The sequence below is a fragment of the Bufo bufo genome, chromosome 1, assembly GCF_905171765.1.
Source record: "Bufo bufo chromosome 1, aBufBuf1.1, whole genome shotgun sequence".
Taxonomy (NCBI): domain Eukaryota; kingdom Metazoa; phylum Chordata; class Amphibia; order Anura; family Bufonidae; genus Bufo; species Bufo bufo.
The window spans coordinates 580,109,337-580,125,263 of NC_053389.1; the positions used below are offsets into that span (position 1 = coordinate 580,109,337).

A 15,927-nucleotide genomic window follows, 5' to 3' on the forward strand; every position below is an offset into this window, starting at 1 on the left:
TGCAGGGTTACTGTATCTCTGCACTTGAATAGGACTTGAGCTGCAGTAACCAAGCATGGTCACTTACACAATGGGCAGAGCTGTACTTCCAGCTAAAAATAGCAGATTGGTGGGGGTGCTTCTTTTTTTTTAATGCACTTTATTTGGTTTTTGGTATAATATAGAAAACCATAGTAACATAACGCAAAGCTCTGTATAGGGAGGAAATAGTGTGTCCATTGTGTCACGGTGCGGTTCACTGTGACAGTTGTGGCCATGTAGGCTGGCTGCATGCTCTCTTGCGTACTGGCTACAGGCCGAAACCTGTGTATGCTGGTTACTTGGGGCTGCGTGCTGGCTGCGGTGTCTTGTGTGAACTATGCCTGTGAATGTGTGTACTCCCCGTGTCTGTACAGTTCACATACACCACTGCAGCCAGCACGCAGTCCCAAGCAACCAGCATGCACAGGTGACAGCCTGCAGCCACTACGAGAGAGAGCCTGCAGCCATCCTGCACGGCGACAGTGACAAGAACTGTACAGAGATGCAGACACAAGGAGTACACACATTCACGGGCATAGTTCAAACAAGACACCGCAGCCAGCATGCAGCCCCAAGCAACCAGCATACACAGGAGTCAGCCTGCAGCCAGTACGCGAGAGGGCATGCAGCCAGCCTACACAGCCACAACTGTCACAGTGAACTGCACAGTGACACAGGGTTTCTTGTAGCCACCATTGCATCAAATGTATTTAATTGTGCCTCATGTTCGGGGTTGTCTAAGCGCAATTTACAGAAAGATCTTAATTGATAAAATTGCAAGTAGTGCCTGCTAGATATCCCTTCCACTCGTTGAGTTCCTGGAAACTACACCAGTGTCTCTCATTTGGACATATCATCTGCAGTGTGGTATGTATCCCTTTTTTCTCCACTCCTTTAAAAATGTGTCCAACCTCCCCGCCAGAAACTCTAGATGTCTCCAAAATGGGATGCGTTTTGATAGAAAAAAGGGGATTTTAAAGCGCTTTCACAACTTTTTCCAGGAAACTATAAAGTAGTATCCCTCAACACTGTGGAGCATTTCACACCCCATGGCAGTTGGGGGTATCGAGTATGCAACAAGGCGCAAAGGTCTCACGGTTCCGCTAACTCTTGTTCTATTGAAAGAGCCGAATAGTGTAAGGAGTAATTCAGCCAATCAATAGCCCGGCGGAATAGGCAGTCTATATTATAACCTCAGATATTTGACATATGTATCCCTCCTTCTGGCCTGTAAAGCACCAATGTGATATTGATGACCTATCAAAATATCTAAAACCTGGACAACCCCTTTAAAGTCTTCCCTGCTTTATATAAGACGCACCATTATGAAAGTAAGCTGCAAGTAAATAAGCAAAATTATACATGAATCCCGCAGGTGCACCATGATGCAACTGTATGTAATGGATTGTCTTGCTTACAGGCTCCATAATGTACATTTGCATCAGGAAGGTTGCACATGCATAGCGGGTGTGCCACCATGATCAACAGAAAGAGGACGCCTGTGATGATGGCATCCAAGTTTAATAAACAAAGACATGGGGCTGCTTTTGGTCCACTCCTGTCAGACACAGTGTTGCAATCTTGAGAACTGAAGTAAGATGACAGACAAGAGCCTAAGGGTACTTTCACACTAGCGTTTTTCTTTTCCGGCACTGAGTTCTGTCAAAAGGGCTCAATGCCGGAAAAGAACTGATCAGGCATATCCCCATGCATTCTGAATGGAGAGTAATCCGTTCAGGATGCATAAGGATGTCTTCCGTGCATCTTGACTGATCAGGCAAAAGAGAAAACCGTAGCATGCTACGGTTTTATCTCCGGCAAAAAAACCTGAAGACTTGCCTGAATGCCGGATCTGGCATTTTTTCCATAGGAATGTATTAGTGCTGGATCCAGCATTAAAAATACTGGAATGCTGGATCCGTGCATGCGCAGACCGAAAAAAAGGTGAAAAAAATAAATGCCGGATGACACCGGAAAGACGGATCCGGCATTTCCATGCATTTTTTGACTGATCAGGGATTTTTAAGACTGATCAGGATCCTGATCAGTCATACTAATGCCATCAGTTAGCATACGTTTTACCAGATCTGGCAGGCAGTTCCGGCAACGGAACTGCTTGCCGGATCACTCTGCCGCAAGTGTGAAAGTAGCCTAAGCAAGGCTGTCCAGGAGTAATACCTGCTGGGATGTACCTTTATGTACACCCTAACAGATGCCTGTGCATTTTATATGTTCAAGCAGCAACAGATTGGGCTATACAGATATGCCAATTCAGTACATTACAGTTAAAACAGGATACTATTTTAAGAAATATTTTTCTTGAACAAATATCATGAAGAATATTATATATATTTTGTATCTCTGGAGACAAAGCAACCCGTATCATAAAGCAAATGTGTTATTATTGGTGTTTTGTGAACAGTGTAACAAAAAAAAAAAACTGTTCCTGCAAATAAAAAGGCTATGTCAACAAAAAAAATAATGTCTGTTGTAATACACGTAGACAAATACCAAAACATATGACTCCCTTACAGGGTTAATCACCCTATAAGAGTAACCTGGCATTTTAGGTAAATTGCAGTTCATCATTTTAATAGTCTAACATCCAATATATAAAGACCTGGAGCATGCTTTTGTTCAGATAATGAACTAAAGTAAGAAATATCGCTATACTTGTGCCAAGTGCCTCTGGTTCATTGAACCAGGGAGAATGATCCAATCAATCTGTCTTAACCTCTTTTTTCCTTTTATTAAATTCTTCAGCAGGCCAGCAAACATAAGTGCAGATCTTGAAGGTTACTGAGTAAAGGAGTAAAAGGGGTTTTCCAGGCTCCTAATATTGGTAAGCTACCCTCCCAATAGGTCATTAATATCTGATCAGTGATGGGCGACACCCCCCACCGATCAGCTGTTCCCTGCGGCCTCAGGCACTGGAATTAGCACTTTAAATGGAACAGGAAGCACAGCTCTGTTCAAAGTGTAGTGGCTGTGCTGGGTTACTGCAGCTAAGCTACCATTCACTTCAATAGGAGCTGAGCTGCAGTATCCCAGCGTGGCCACTACACTATGAACAGTGCTGTTCTTCCTACTCCATTCAAAATGCTAGTTCCAATGCTGGGGGCTGCAGGAAACATCTGATCTGTGTGGGTGCAGGTTGTCATCCCTCACTGGTTGGATATTAATGACCTATCCTGAGGATCCTGGAAAATTATTTTATTTATGTGAGTTTACGAATAGTGTTCAACACTTACGGCATTGATATGTTATAAAATCTTGCCTTGGGTTGAGGTCCAATGGGTCTTGATATTCTTACGGTATGTCCACATATTCCACTTTGTTTAGCCCCTTCCCAAACAGCACAGTACATGTACGGCACTGGACGGGACTTTAAACATAGCGCCCAATAGCAGGCACCCGATAGCCGCTGGGTGCCTGCTGTTTCATACAACAGACACCCACAGCTAAAACCTGCGACCAGTGGTAATGCTGGTCACAAACTTTTAACCCTTCAGATGCTGTGGTCAAATGTGACCACGGCATCTGAATGTGCTAAAACCCAGAAGTGTGCTTCCAGTTATGCGCCAGCTCCCCCCCGCGAGGATTGGGGAGCCAGATGCATTGTGCGGCAGATTCAGTCCTCCAGAATGAACTAGTTCCTATGGAGCTCCTGCCTGAGGAAGGGTTCCATAGGAATACATTGTGATTGTCATATACTCCAATGCCAATGCATTGGAGAGTATGAGAGAAGCAATCTAATGTTAGAGTAAAAATAGTGGAGAATGAAAGTAACAGGTCAGTTTTACTGTAAAGGGAACCTCGTAAAAACAAAAACCCTTCAAACTGTTGCGGAATTGAATTTTTTCCCCCAATTTCAACCCATTTGGAATTTTTTACAGCTCCCCACTACATTGTATGCAATATTCAATGGTGGAATTAGAAAGTGCAACTTGCCACGCAAAAAAAAAGCCCCCATACGGCTATGTAAACAGAAAAATAAATAAAGTTATAGCCCCGACAAAAGGCAGGGAGTGAAAAATGAAAAACCCTCTGGGGTGAAAGGGTTGAAGTGGCGCTGCTGCTGTAACGTTAAACGGTGGCACGATGTAGCATTGAAATGAAAAGCATTTTAAGATTTTTAGTTCACGTGATACAGCTGATACAGAGGTCCATTTTGAAGTCAGAAAAGTCCCTGGCTTGGCTGTCTCCATAACATGCACTCCACCTCTCCTGTATGTCACTTTAATAGGAAGTCAAGTGGGTCCTCATCAATATTTTGCCCAATGTATGTAGATTTAAAAAAGTGTAATTTATTTGGTGTTAAGTACACTTTTACAAAGCCATTTTTTATATACTGTTTAAATTTACATGTGTTCATGTTTAAAAAAAATACATGGGGTGTCCTCACTTTTTCACAGGCCTGTATATGAGTCTGTACATTCTGGCATAAACTTTCTGTTGCTGCTGCCCTTAGCAAACATATGTACAGTCAAACAATTCCTGTTTATTCCTCCTCTTCGTGACATTTATCCAGGGAATAAACACTAGTGTCATGAAAGGGTAGGAAATAGTGCAGCAATAGTGCTCCACCCACAACACTATGCAGCAATGAGCATGGAGATATTAGGGGTACAATATTAAATCAAAACCTTCGCCAAGGGTGTGGTATGGAGAGTAACGGAATACTCAGAGATAACAAAATGCAAATCAATAAAATTAACAGCAGATCCAGAATCAACAAAAGCAAATCCAGATTTACTACAAGAATTATAGGGAATACATACTGGAGGTAAGACCTTTTTAAGGATCCTAGGATATACCTCCTCCCCAAGTGACCTTCCTGAGAGCCACCTAGGCGTTGATGTCTTTCTGACGGTGGCCATTGACAGGACTTGAGTAGATGGCCAGCATCACCACAATAGAAACATAGGGGGTCATTTATTGAACAGAAGTACGCCTAAATTAGGCATATTTCAGATTGTGGCACAAAGGTCCTTTGCGTCGCAATCTGCGACTTCTCCCCGCTCACACCAGGTCTAAAAATGTGGGTGTGGCATGGACGGGACGGTAGGACAGCCAATAGCAGACCGTGACGCTAGCAAGGCTCGTTCCTGTTGCGGCCTGCTATTGGCTCTATTGACACATCTGAACGATGGCTTACTTCTGGATTTCTGCTTTCATGTAAACATTGAATTGCGATCCAGACTTGTGGAATCATGCCTACAGTACATTAAGGATAGTGGTCACCACTTCAGATATAAATGGAAAGGTTAACCATGCTAAAAAAAAAAAACATGACACTTTTCTGCAGAACAGCAATTGTACACATTAACTGCTCAATTTTCTAAAGTTTACAGGGCTTTCACCAGCACAATAGTTGTGGTTAAGAGATTTATGCCTACCATTTCATGTTATACAAGGCTGTGCTCTGTACGCTGAAGTCCATTCTAAAGCACTTGATACCATCATTTGATAATAGCAGCAGATGAGTTGATGGACAAAAAGGCTAATTTCTATATTGAAATGCTACAAATGAGCCGTGTGACACACAGCTTGAAACATTTAGGCACAAGAACAAGCAGATTCTGCTTTTCAGTTTAGCAAATATCTTTACCTATTTTTTGTTAAAAAGACACAAGAAAGTAGTAGCTTTCTGTGATCGTGAATAATGTTATGCAATATTGTTTAATAGACTTATAAGAACCAAAAACTGCTAGAATACATATGTAATAAAAGAAAAAGCAGCAGCATAGGATAAAGCATAATATATGGTGTAAGGGTTGCTAAGACCAGGCCCATCAGTCCTTAGAGAATCCAAGACAGCACCCCAGTGATGATCCTTTATTGACCCGATCCAATGCTTCAGCCGAGAATAAGCCCTTCTCAAGTTCATTTTGAGCTGAAACATTGCATTGGGTTAATAAAGGATAATCACTTGGGTGCTGCCTGTATCTTCTTAAAAGGGTTATTCAGGGCAAAGTCAGTGCCCTCCTCAACTTCAGCTAATGAGCTTGACCAAGGTTGGGCAGCAGAAGGCTGGCACGCTTGAGTGTTGCAACCGAGCTGATCCATTGAAATTGTGAGAGCAAAGATAAGGACAAATTCATTAAAAAATTTTTTTTTTCATAACAGAAATAGTGTTTTAAATAACGTTTGTGATATAATTTATAAGAGAATTTTGTATAACAGCCTCTAAACTCTCTGAGCATTGCTAAGGAATCTTCAGTCTGTACTGTATGCAGAAGAAGGCTAACTGTAAGATGCAGAGGCAGGCTTTCCCTGCCCCAGTCACGGCCTCCCTACATATAAACCATATGAACAAAAGTATTGGGGCACCTACATGTTACACCTACAGGGGCTTTCTACAAGATGTGTGTCTGTGGAAATTTTTGCCCATTCACCTACAAGAGCATTTGTGAGGTCAGCCACTGATATTGGATGAGAGGTCCTGTCTCTCAATTTCCGTTCTAGTTCATCCCAAAGGTGTTCGATGGGTTGAGGTCAGGACTCTGTGGGGAGCAGTCAAATTCTTCCACACCAAACTCATCCAACCATGCCTTTATGGACCTTGCTTTGTGCACTGCAGTACAGTCATACTGGAACAGAAAAGGGCCTTCCCCAAACTGTTCACACAAAAGCTGGAAGCATATAATTTTCCAAAATAATCTTAAATCCTTCAGCATACGAAGAAGCCTAAGGCAATCCCTGAAAAGCAACCCCACAGCATTATCCCTCCTTCTCCAAACTTTACATTTGGCACAATGCAGTCAGGCAGCTATCATTCTCCTGGCATTGGCCAAACCATCAGACTGTCAAACAGAATGATGTAAGGCTTGCATACAGCTGCTTGGCCATGGAAACCTGTGCCATGATGAGAAGTCATGACAGAGGAGGTTTGTTGAAGCAGTAGTGTTGGTGTCTTTTATGCTCTGTCACTTTACATTTTCTGCCACTTTACGGTTAAAGGAGTTTTCCGAGATTTTAATACTGATGACCTATTCTTTGCATACGTCATCATCTGATTGGTGGGGGTCCGACACCCGGGACCCCAGCTAATCAGCTGTTTGAGAAGGCACTGATGCTCCTGTGAGTGCTGTGGCCTTCTCGCAGCTTTTTCTAGGCAGCCATGGTCCTATCTGGCCAGCGTGCACCTGGGCTGAGAAGATAGAGAGGAGGCCAGGCTGTGGAAAGACCAGGTTCTGATGTTTGGTTGCATTTATAGTGGAAGCGTGAGAGCTGGTCTTTCCACATCCGGGTGTCTTGAGATTAGTTATATCTTACGAGATCACGCTGTCCAGGGAGACAGGTTGAAAAAAAAAAAGAAAAAAAACACAACAATGATCAATGGACCAGTGCAAATCATCATGGCATGTAAACCATAGTGATTTCAAAAACTGACTACAGGTCCTCTGTACACACACATGTACACCTGAAGTGTCACGATAGATGATCACATTGAATGGCACACTGCATAGGACACAAGGCGGGCAGGATGGATGGTTTTTCTACAGCTATGGTGGAGTGGAACTGTATACAGCATGCCCAGGCTACAGACTGAAGCCACTGTGTAGAAACAGTTATTTTGTGTTGTGACTTGGTACTGTGTTGGTACTTTAACACTAGCGTTATTCTTTTCCAGTATTGAAATCCGGTAAAGGGTCTCAATACCGGAAAAAATGCATCCGTTTTGTTCTAATGCATTCTGAATGGAAAGCAATCCATTCAGTATGCATCAGGATGTCTTCCGTTCCGTCCCTTGTACGGTATTTGACCGGACAAAATACTGCATCTTGCTGAGGTATTTTTCCTGGCCAAAATCCCGGAACAATACTGCACTTGCCGAATCCAGCATTAATTTCCATAGAGATGTATTAATGCTGGATCCGATACCAAGTGTTCAGAAAATTGCTGCATCGCCGGATCCGGTTTTCCGGTCTGCGCCGGGATATATTGAGCTTTAAAAAATTTTAAATACTGCACCCGTTATTCCGGATGTTACAGATCCGTAAAAAAAAAGGTATCTGTTTGTATACAGCTTGCCGGATTCTAAGAATGCTAGTGTGAATGTACCCTTATACTTTCTCATCCTGCAACAGAAACACTCAAAACAGCTCTATATAGGACAAACAATAGCAGAACAAAGCAGTCATAGTTATGCTTTAATTATTTTATTTGCATATATTTTTTTTTAAGATAAAAATATAGATTTGAGCCACAAAAAATAATTTGATTCAGATTTAGCACATTTGTACATGTACAAATTTGCTTTAGGCTCTGTTCACATTGGTGTCATGGTTTATAATTTTAAAACATCCATGCCAGCTTCCTGTTATATTTTATTTAGCAAGTAGCACAGCGCAAACCACAGTTAATGGAACTCTGGTAGAACAGAACTAGGGCACTAGTATGAACAAAGCCAAGATGAAATGGACGGTTCAAACAGGATTTGACAAATGGGCATCCATTAGCTTTTCTAAGGTAACATCAAGTGTCTGTAACCTTTCAGTATAATTCCTTTTATTTCATCCTGTTAGTGTGCTTACCAGACTTCTCATTGGTTCACTGAAAAAGTAACAAGACAAACAAGAAAGTAAAACATAAGAAGGAACCATCAATGAATACCGTAAAATATTCTCAATAGAAATAACAGTCTCTGAGCTGTATCATATGCTGAATGCCACTGTGGAATACTTTTCTCTCAATGTTCTTTATTCACTGCATGTTCTGAATAGTATTGTCTTCATTGAAATGTCAAATTTATTGCTGTGCTTATTTTTTTTTTATAAACTTTGAGGAACTGATCCCAGAAGTGATGATCAGAAGCAGCAGTAACATGTACAGTGCTCCATGGAGAATTGCCAAATAACAGTAATATTAACAATATGTACGAACAGGTGACGGTCCAAGCAAAACCTGGAAGAAGCAGAAAACAGAAATACTAAATTATAAGCAAGTAACTAAAGATATGATTAAAATGTATATCAGCACATTGTTAGCATATACACTGCAGACTTATGACGCCTGCTTTCTACTGTGAAGAAGACTCCAGTGTTCATACAAAAACGTCCACTGTAATCCAATGAATTTCCTACTACCTTTTTAAAACATATGCCAAGAGAAGAGGGGTTAAACAGGGAACAGCTCAAGAGCCCCTAGAGTCCCCAGTTTGTAAATCTATAATAGGAACAAAGTGAACTAGTCCTCATGTAACGCATTATTGGATCATCTCAGTAGTACTTGGCTTTTTGAAGATCACGACAAATTATTATACATTTGCTAGATTATTTTTTTCAGCGAAGACATTTACTCAAGGTCTTAATTTAAAAGGTTTAACCGAGATTTTGATATTGATCCTCAGGATTGGTCAATATCAGATGGGTGGTAGGAATGGTGATCAATATTAACCACTTCACTTCCATTTGCCCCCTTCCTGACCAGGCCTAATTTAGCAAATCTGACATATGTCGCTTTATGTGGTAATAACTTTGGAATACTTTTACTAATCCAAGTGACGGTGACGGTTTTATTGGTACCATTTTGTGGGACATACGCCTTTTTGATCACTTTGTGTTGCACTTTTTGTGATGTAAGGTGACAAAAATTGCTTTTTTTGACACAGTTTTTATTTTTTTATGGTGTTTATCGGACTGGGTGGATCATGTGATATATTTATAGAGCAGACCGTCACGGACGCGGCAATACCAAATATGTCTATTTTATTTTTTCTATTTTTAACCTTTTTTTATGCCTTACTTGGAGATTTTTTTTTTTTTACATGTGAATTTTTTTATTTTTTTTTTATTTTAACACTTTCTTTTTTTATTTGACACTTTTTGTCCCCAATAAGGTCATACAAGACCTCTGGGGGACATTTAACTTCACTTTTTTTTTTTCACTATTGATTTCTCCTGTAACTGGGGCTGACATAGTAGCCCCAGTTACAGGGGAAATACACCCCCCAGAGAGGCTGTACAGCGGTATACTGCGCTGTACAGCCTCAGTGCAGGGCTGATCGAGGTCTGTGAAAGACCCGACAGCTACTGCACTTACCCGGTTTTATAGAGCTTCCTGCTCGGTGAGCACTGTGTATACAGCGATCTAGAAGGCAGGGACACCTGGGAACTGTCCCTGCCTTCTCTAAGGGTTGCCCTGCTGTCACGGAAAGCGGGCAACCCGATCTGCAGCTGCACGATTAGAGTGCAGCTGCGATCTCTGAATGGACGTTCAGAAATGTCCATTCAGAGATAGAGAACCACCTCCTGGATGTTTATAGTCAACGGGCGGACGGGAGGTGGTTAAACACCCGGACAACCAGTTTAAGTCACTGTTCTCCAGGCCTAAGAGTTTCAAACCAGTACTGAAGAACACAAACCTGTAGTCCATATGAACAACACATCACTGGGCCCCAACGAGCATCAGCCACATCATCCATAGTGACATCACCACTGTGGGCTGTCCACTGGATGCACACCCTCAAAAAGGAGGATGTAAACAATGCAGATAGGCCTGGACTACGCACTCTGTGGGACACATTTACTAAAGATCCTTTTAGACTGATCAACAATAATAGCAGGTAAATCAGCACTTAGCAGATTTGAACCTATGAAACTGGCTGACCTGTTGTATGTGCGCTTGGTTGGTACAATGTTCATATTTCTGAGAAAAATGAAGTTTTAAAATATGCAGATGAGCCTCTAGAAGTAACGGGGGGTGTTGCTGTCATACCTAGAGGCTCTGCTTTCTCTGCAACTGCTACGCCCACTGCACTTGGATTGATAGGACCAGGCAGGGAAAACATCATTACGCCTGGCCCATCAATCAAAGTTCAGAGGGCGCAGCAGTTGTAGAGAAAGCAGAACCTCTAGGAGTAACGCTAATGCCGTTACCTGATCTATCAGTATCCACCACATTACATGTACTCAGAGGCACTACAGATATCGACTGGTGACTGGCTCATGTGGCCTTATATATACTCTCCCATTGTGTTCAGATGGCTGGAACATTGTATAAAACAAGCACTTCTACCTTTTGTCTCACCCCCATCTCCTCATAGATTGTGAGCTCTTGCAAGCAGGGCCCTCACTCCTCTTGTTCTAATTATCGACTTGTCTGTTGCTATGTTATTCATGACTGTTTGTACTTGAACCCCCTGATTGTAAAGCGCAGTGGAATATGTGGGTGCTATATACAAATAGATTATTATTATTAAGTATACTATATATATATATATATATATATATATATATATATATATACACACACACACAATTATTCTTATTATGGGACCAACACAGATGCCTTCAGCAGCCAAGTGCACATGTAACAGGTCAGCCAGTTTCACAAATCTGCTGACAGATGCTCTTTAAGGACCTTGCATACAGGCATAAAACTGCCTAAACAAGGTGCATGAATGACCATTCGTTACTTCAGATCGTTCTTGTGGTCATTCATTTAAATTATTACCAACAGCACATCCCTCTTTACATGCAGAGATGTGCTGTCAAAAAGTGATAATTTTTATGGTCGCATGAAAGATGTGATCAGTCGACAAATGAGTGATTGCACGTTGGTTGATCGGTGGGCCTTCAACATGGGGCAATGATCTGAAAGTTCGGTCAGCAGATCACTGGCCTGTGTAAAAGGTCCTTTACAAGACAATGTGCCTGGTTTACCAGTGAATTTCCTGGGGACAGACTCCCTTTAAACCTACCATTGTATACCTTTTCCTGCATGGAAAAGTGGAGGAAAGCTTTTATAAATAACTTGAAAGCCAGACAATTTTTCTGAAAATGCTATTCATTTATACACTGCAGGAGCTGCTTTTTGATAACTGTTAGCGATGTGAGGTTGATGCATTAGCAAAAAAAGGGGTCATGTAGTGAATATATGATTACTAATCTGCATCTTCTGTATCTGTCATTAGCGGGAACCAGCTAACGAAACCCCAAAGACCCCAATACAGAACCCAGGAGAACCACTGGAGTAAATGTCCCCTAGGGATGTGACCTATCCATCTGCTCATAATTGGCATGCTGAGAAGATACTCTTTAGGTTGTTCATCCAAATCAGACAACCATTGGGCGGCACTTTTAACAACCTGCAGTTTTGTTTTGTTACATGTCTGGCATGTGAAAATGAAATTCTTAATTAAAAGGGTTATCCGACTCTGTAACTGATGATCTATCCTCTGTATAGGTCATCAGCATTTGATCGGTGGTGGTCTGACACCCTGGACCCCCGCCGATTAACTGTTTGAGAAGGCTCTGGCGCTTCACTTGAATGAGGCTGAGCTGTGCCTAGGACACGTGACTGATGGTTGTGACATCACTGGCCTAGGGTAAGCAGTAAGAAGGCCGTAGCGCTCACAGAAGCACTGGGGCCTTCTCAAACAGATGATAGGTAGGGGTCTCGGATGTCGGTCCCCCACTGATCAGACACTGATGACTTATCCAAAGGATAGGTCATCAGTTACATAGAGTTGGATAACCCATTTAAGTCTGTAAAGGCATTTAATATAAAAATGTTTCCAGAAAAGTGCTGTCCTTTCAAAAAATATTATGAAAAAAGTAGTATTGCTGGGGACAATCCCAGCAGTCCATGAGCTGATATGTTCTATGACAGCTTCAGGGGTAAGTTCAGGCACTGCACTTAAATCTGTGGTGATTCGGCAGCACAATCTGAATCTAACACATGACGATTTTGCTGCACAATGGATTAGCGTTGAGATCTGCAGCAACAAAAATTTCTGCCACGTGTGGACCCGACCCTATGGGCTAAAGTAAGCAGTATAGCAGTTAAATATTTACAAGGAATATTTGCTCACTATGTTGTAAAATCTCTGTATAGTGCAGTAGCTAAAAATTCACACATCAAGGGAGCAATCCTTTACATAACCGAACAATAGTGCAAACCTTTTTATATTTAATGGAAAAGTGAATTAGCACAAGTATAAACTGGTATGATCAGAAGAGCAGCAGATGTATGGCTATATTATATATAACAAGATAAGATCATGCTTCCATAAAGGAGAAAATAAAGCAGGGTGACATAGATACTTGTACTAGTATGCAGTAAGATAACAATCTGGAACTGCATTGCCATGGGAACTAAAGGCAAAACAGGCATCTGAGGAGAACCATTGTTGTGTGGATAAGGAAATCACGAGAAGTTGAGAATAAAGGTCAGTAACGGAAGTTGAAAAAGCCAATGGGATACATTCATTGGATTCAGTGTGCAGAATAATTGTCTCTGTGTTCTGAGAATCTGATCTGAAGATTTAGAGAATGTCACTTGGAAATGAAAAGTTATTTACTTATAAGAAATATATTACATTGTTGATATCATTTCAGCAGAACAAGAATTCCTAGCGATATAACAGACTATACAAATGACACAAAAGTTCTCATGTGGCATAAAAAAATTAATTACCAGCTATTTACATAAAGATCAGTGATACCTTTAGCCTGCATTTAAATTCTTGTACTTTTTTTTAGTTTTTATAATTTTGGTCTATTTTTTTAAGTGCATCAGATGTTTATACACTACCTATTTACATACCGACTTTTTAGGCACAAGAAATGAGAGCTCTACATAAACAGCTCAATAACTTAGATATTTAAAGATAATCTGTAACCACAAAATGCAATGCAAACTGCAGGCAGCAGATTATAGAGCAGGAGGAGCTGATACATAGACAAAAAAAATCCACAGAGAAAACTAAGATAAAAACATCCTGCACGATATGATATACAAATGTGCGGATGTCCCTGGCCATATTATTGAAGAAAACCACAGAAATAGGATAATAATGCACTTAGTAAAGTAGATGCAAACATTATACATGGACAAAGTCCTCACTCTTATATAATAATATCTGAGACACTAAGTCAATATATTTTGATCAAAACACATCTAAGCCCGCCTACCAAGTGCCAAGGTGGTCTCAGGTCAGGCGGGTCCTACGCTAAACCTACCTAAGCCATTGGGCTTCTATGTTCAGGAGCGCGGACGCAGCACATATGGGTGTAGCATTCCTCTGCACTTTTGCCCTTCCTATCCAATAGAGCGCCTTGATTAGGTGGTACATATGGGTGTGCTGGCTCCTCCTCCCATTGGTTGCTTGATGCACATGGAGGTGACTAGGAGCAGCACACCATATGTGCGGCGTCCGCGCTCCTGAACATAGAAGCCCAATGGCTTAGGTAGGTTTAGCGTAGGACCCGCCTGACCCGAGACCACCTTGGCGCTTGGTAGGCGGGCTTAGATGTGTTTTGATCAAAATATATTGACTAAGTGTCTCAGATATTATTATATCAGAGTGAGAACTTTGTCCATGTATAATGTTTGCATCTACTTTACTAAGTGCATTATTATCCTATTTCTGTGGTTTTCTTCAATAATATGGCCAGGGACATCCGCACATTTGTATATCATATCGTGCAGGATGTTTTTATCTTAGTTTTCTCTGTGGATTTTTTTGTCTATGTAGTATTTGCTTGAGGGAGTGGCACCTTCAAGTGTGAATGCGCACCTATTTTATCTTGGGAGTAGCATTCCTCTGCACTTTTGCCCTTCCTATCCAATAGAGTGCCTTGATTAGGTGGTACATATGGTGTGCTGGCTCCTCCTCCCATTGGTTGCTTGATGCACATGGAGGTGACTAGGAGCAGCACACCATATGTGCGGCGTCCGCGCTCCTGAACATAGAAGCCCAATGGCTTAGGTAGGTTTAGCGTAGGACCTGCCTGACCTGAGACCACCTTGGCGCTTGGTAGGCGGGCTTAGATGTGTTTTGATCAAAATATATTGACTAAGTGTCTCAGATATTACTATATCAAAGTGAGGACTTTGTCCATGTATAATGTTTGCATCTACTTTACTAAGTGCATTATTATCCTATTTCTGGAGCTGATACATAGTTTTATGGAAAAATATTAAGAAAAACTTTTATTTTATACATTTATCTCACAGTTTTTTCTGACTTCAGTTGTACACAGGGGAGGGGATACCAGTGATTGATAGCATTCTCTGTGTAAGTGTGTATACATAGATAACTGTCAGTCACTGACATCTGTACATGGGGAGGTGCTATCAGTAATTGATAGTATTCTCTGTGTAATTGTGTATACATAGATAGCTGTCAGTCACTGGTAGCTGTACATGGGGATGTGTTATCAGTGATTTATACCATTCTCTGTGTAAGTGTGTATACAGAGATAGCTGTCAGTCACTGACAGCTGTACATGGGGGAGGTGTTATCACTGATTGATAATATTCTCTGTATAAGTGTATATATGGCTGTCAGTCACTGATAGTTGTACACAGGGGAGGTGTTATCAGTAATTGATAGTATTCTCTGTGTAAGTGTGTATATACACTGCGTGCAGAATTATTAGGCAAATGAGTATTTTGACCACATCATCCTCTTTATGCATGTTGTCTTACTCCAAGCTGTATAGGCTCGAAAGCCTACTACCAATTAAGCATATTAGGTGATGTGCATCTCTGTAATGAGAAGGGGTGTGGTCTAATGACATCAACACCATATATTAGGTGTGCATAATTATTAGGCAACTTCCTTTCCTTTGGCAAAATGGGTCAAAAGAAGGACTTGACAGGCTCAGAAAAGTCAAAAATAGTGAGATATCTTGCAGAGGGATGCAGCACTCTTAAAATTGCAAAGCTTCTGAAGCGTGATCATCGAACAATCAAGCGTTTCATTCAAAATAGTCAACAGGGTCGCAAGAAGCGTGTGGAAAAACCAAGGCGCAAAATAACTGCCCATGAACTGAGAAAAGTCAAGCGTGCAGCTGCCAAGATGCCACTTGCCACCAGTTTGGCCATATTTCAGAGCTGCAACATCACTGGAGTGCCCAAAAGGTGTGCAATACTCAGAGACATGGCCAAGGT

General features: G+C 41.4%; 1 protein-coding gene across 2 annotated transcripts in view; it reads right to left on the minus strand.

The window, feature by feature from the left end:
• Nucleotides 1–8,143: 8,143 nt before the first annotated feature.
• LOC120984212 (store-operated calcium entry regulator STIMATE-like) overlaps nucleotides 8,144–15,927 on the minus strand; it is a 145,828-nt gene continuing 138,044 nt past the window's right edge. The window contains exon 8 of one of the 2 annotated variants that reach the window (XM_040413311.1): nucleotides 8,144–8,931. In XM_040413311.1, the coding sequence (XP_040269245.1) occupies nucleotides 8,893–8,931 (39 nt within the window). In that variant the 3' untranslated portion in view covers nucleotides 8,144–8,892. The remainder of the gene's footprint in view (nucleotides 8,932–15,927) is intronic. The other variant, XM_040413312.1, reaches the window with a different exon arrangement.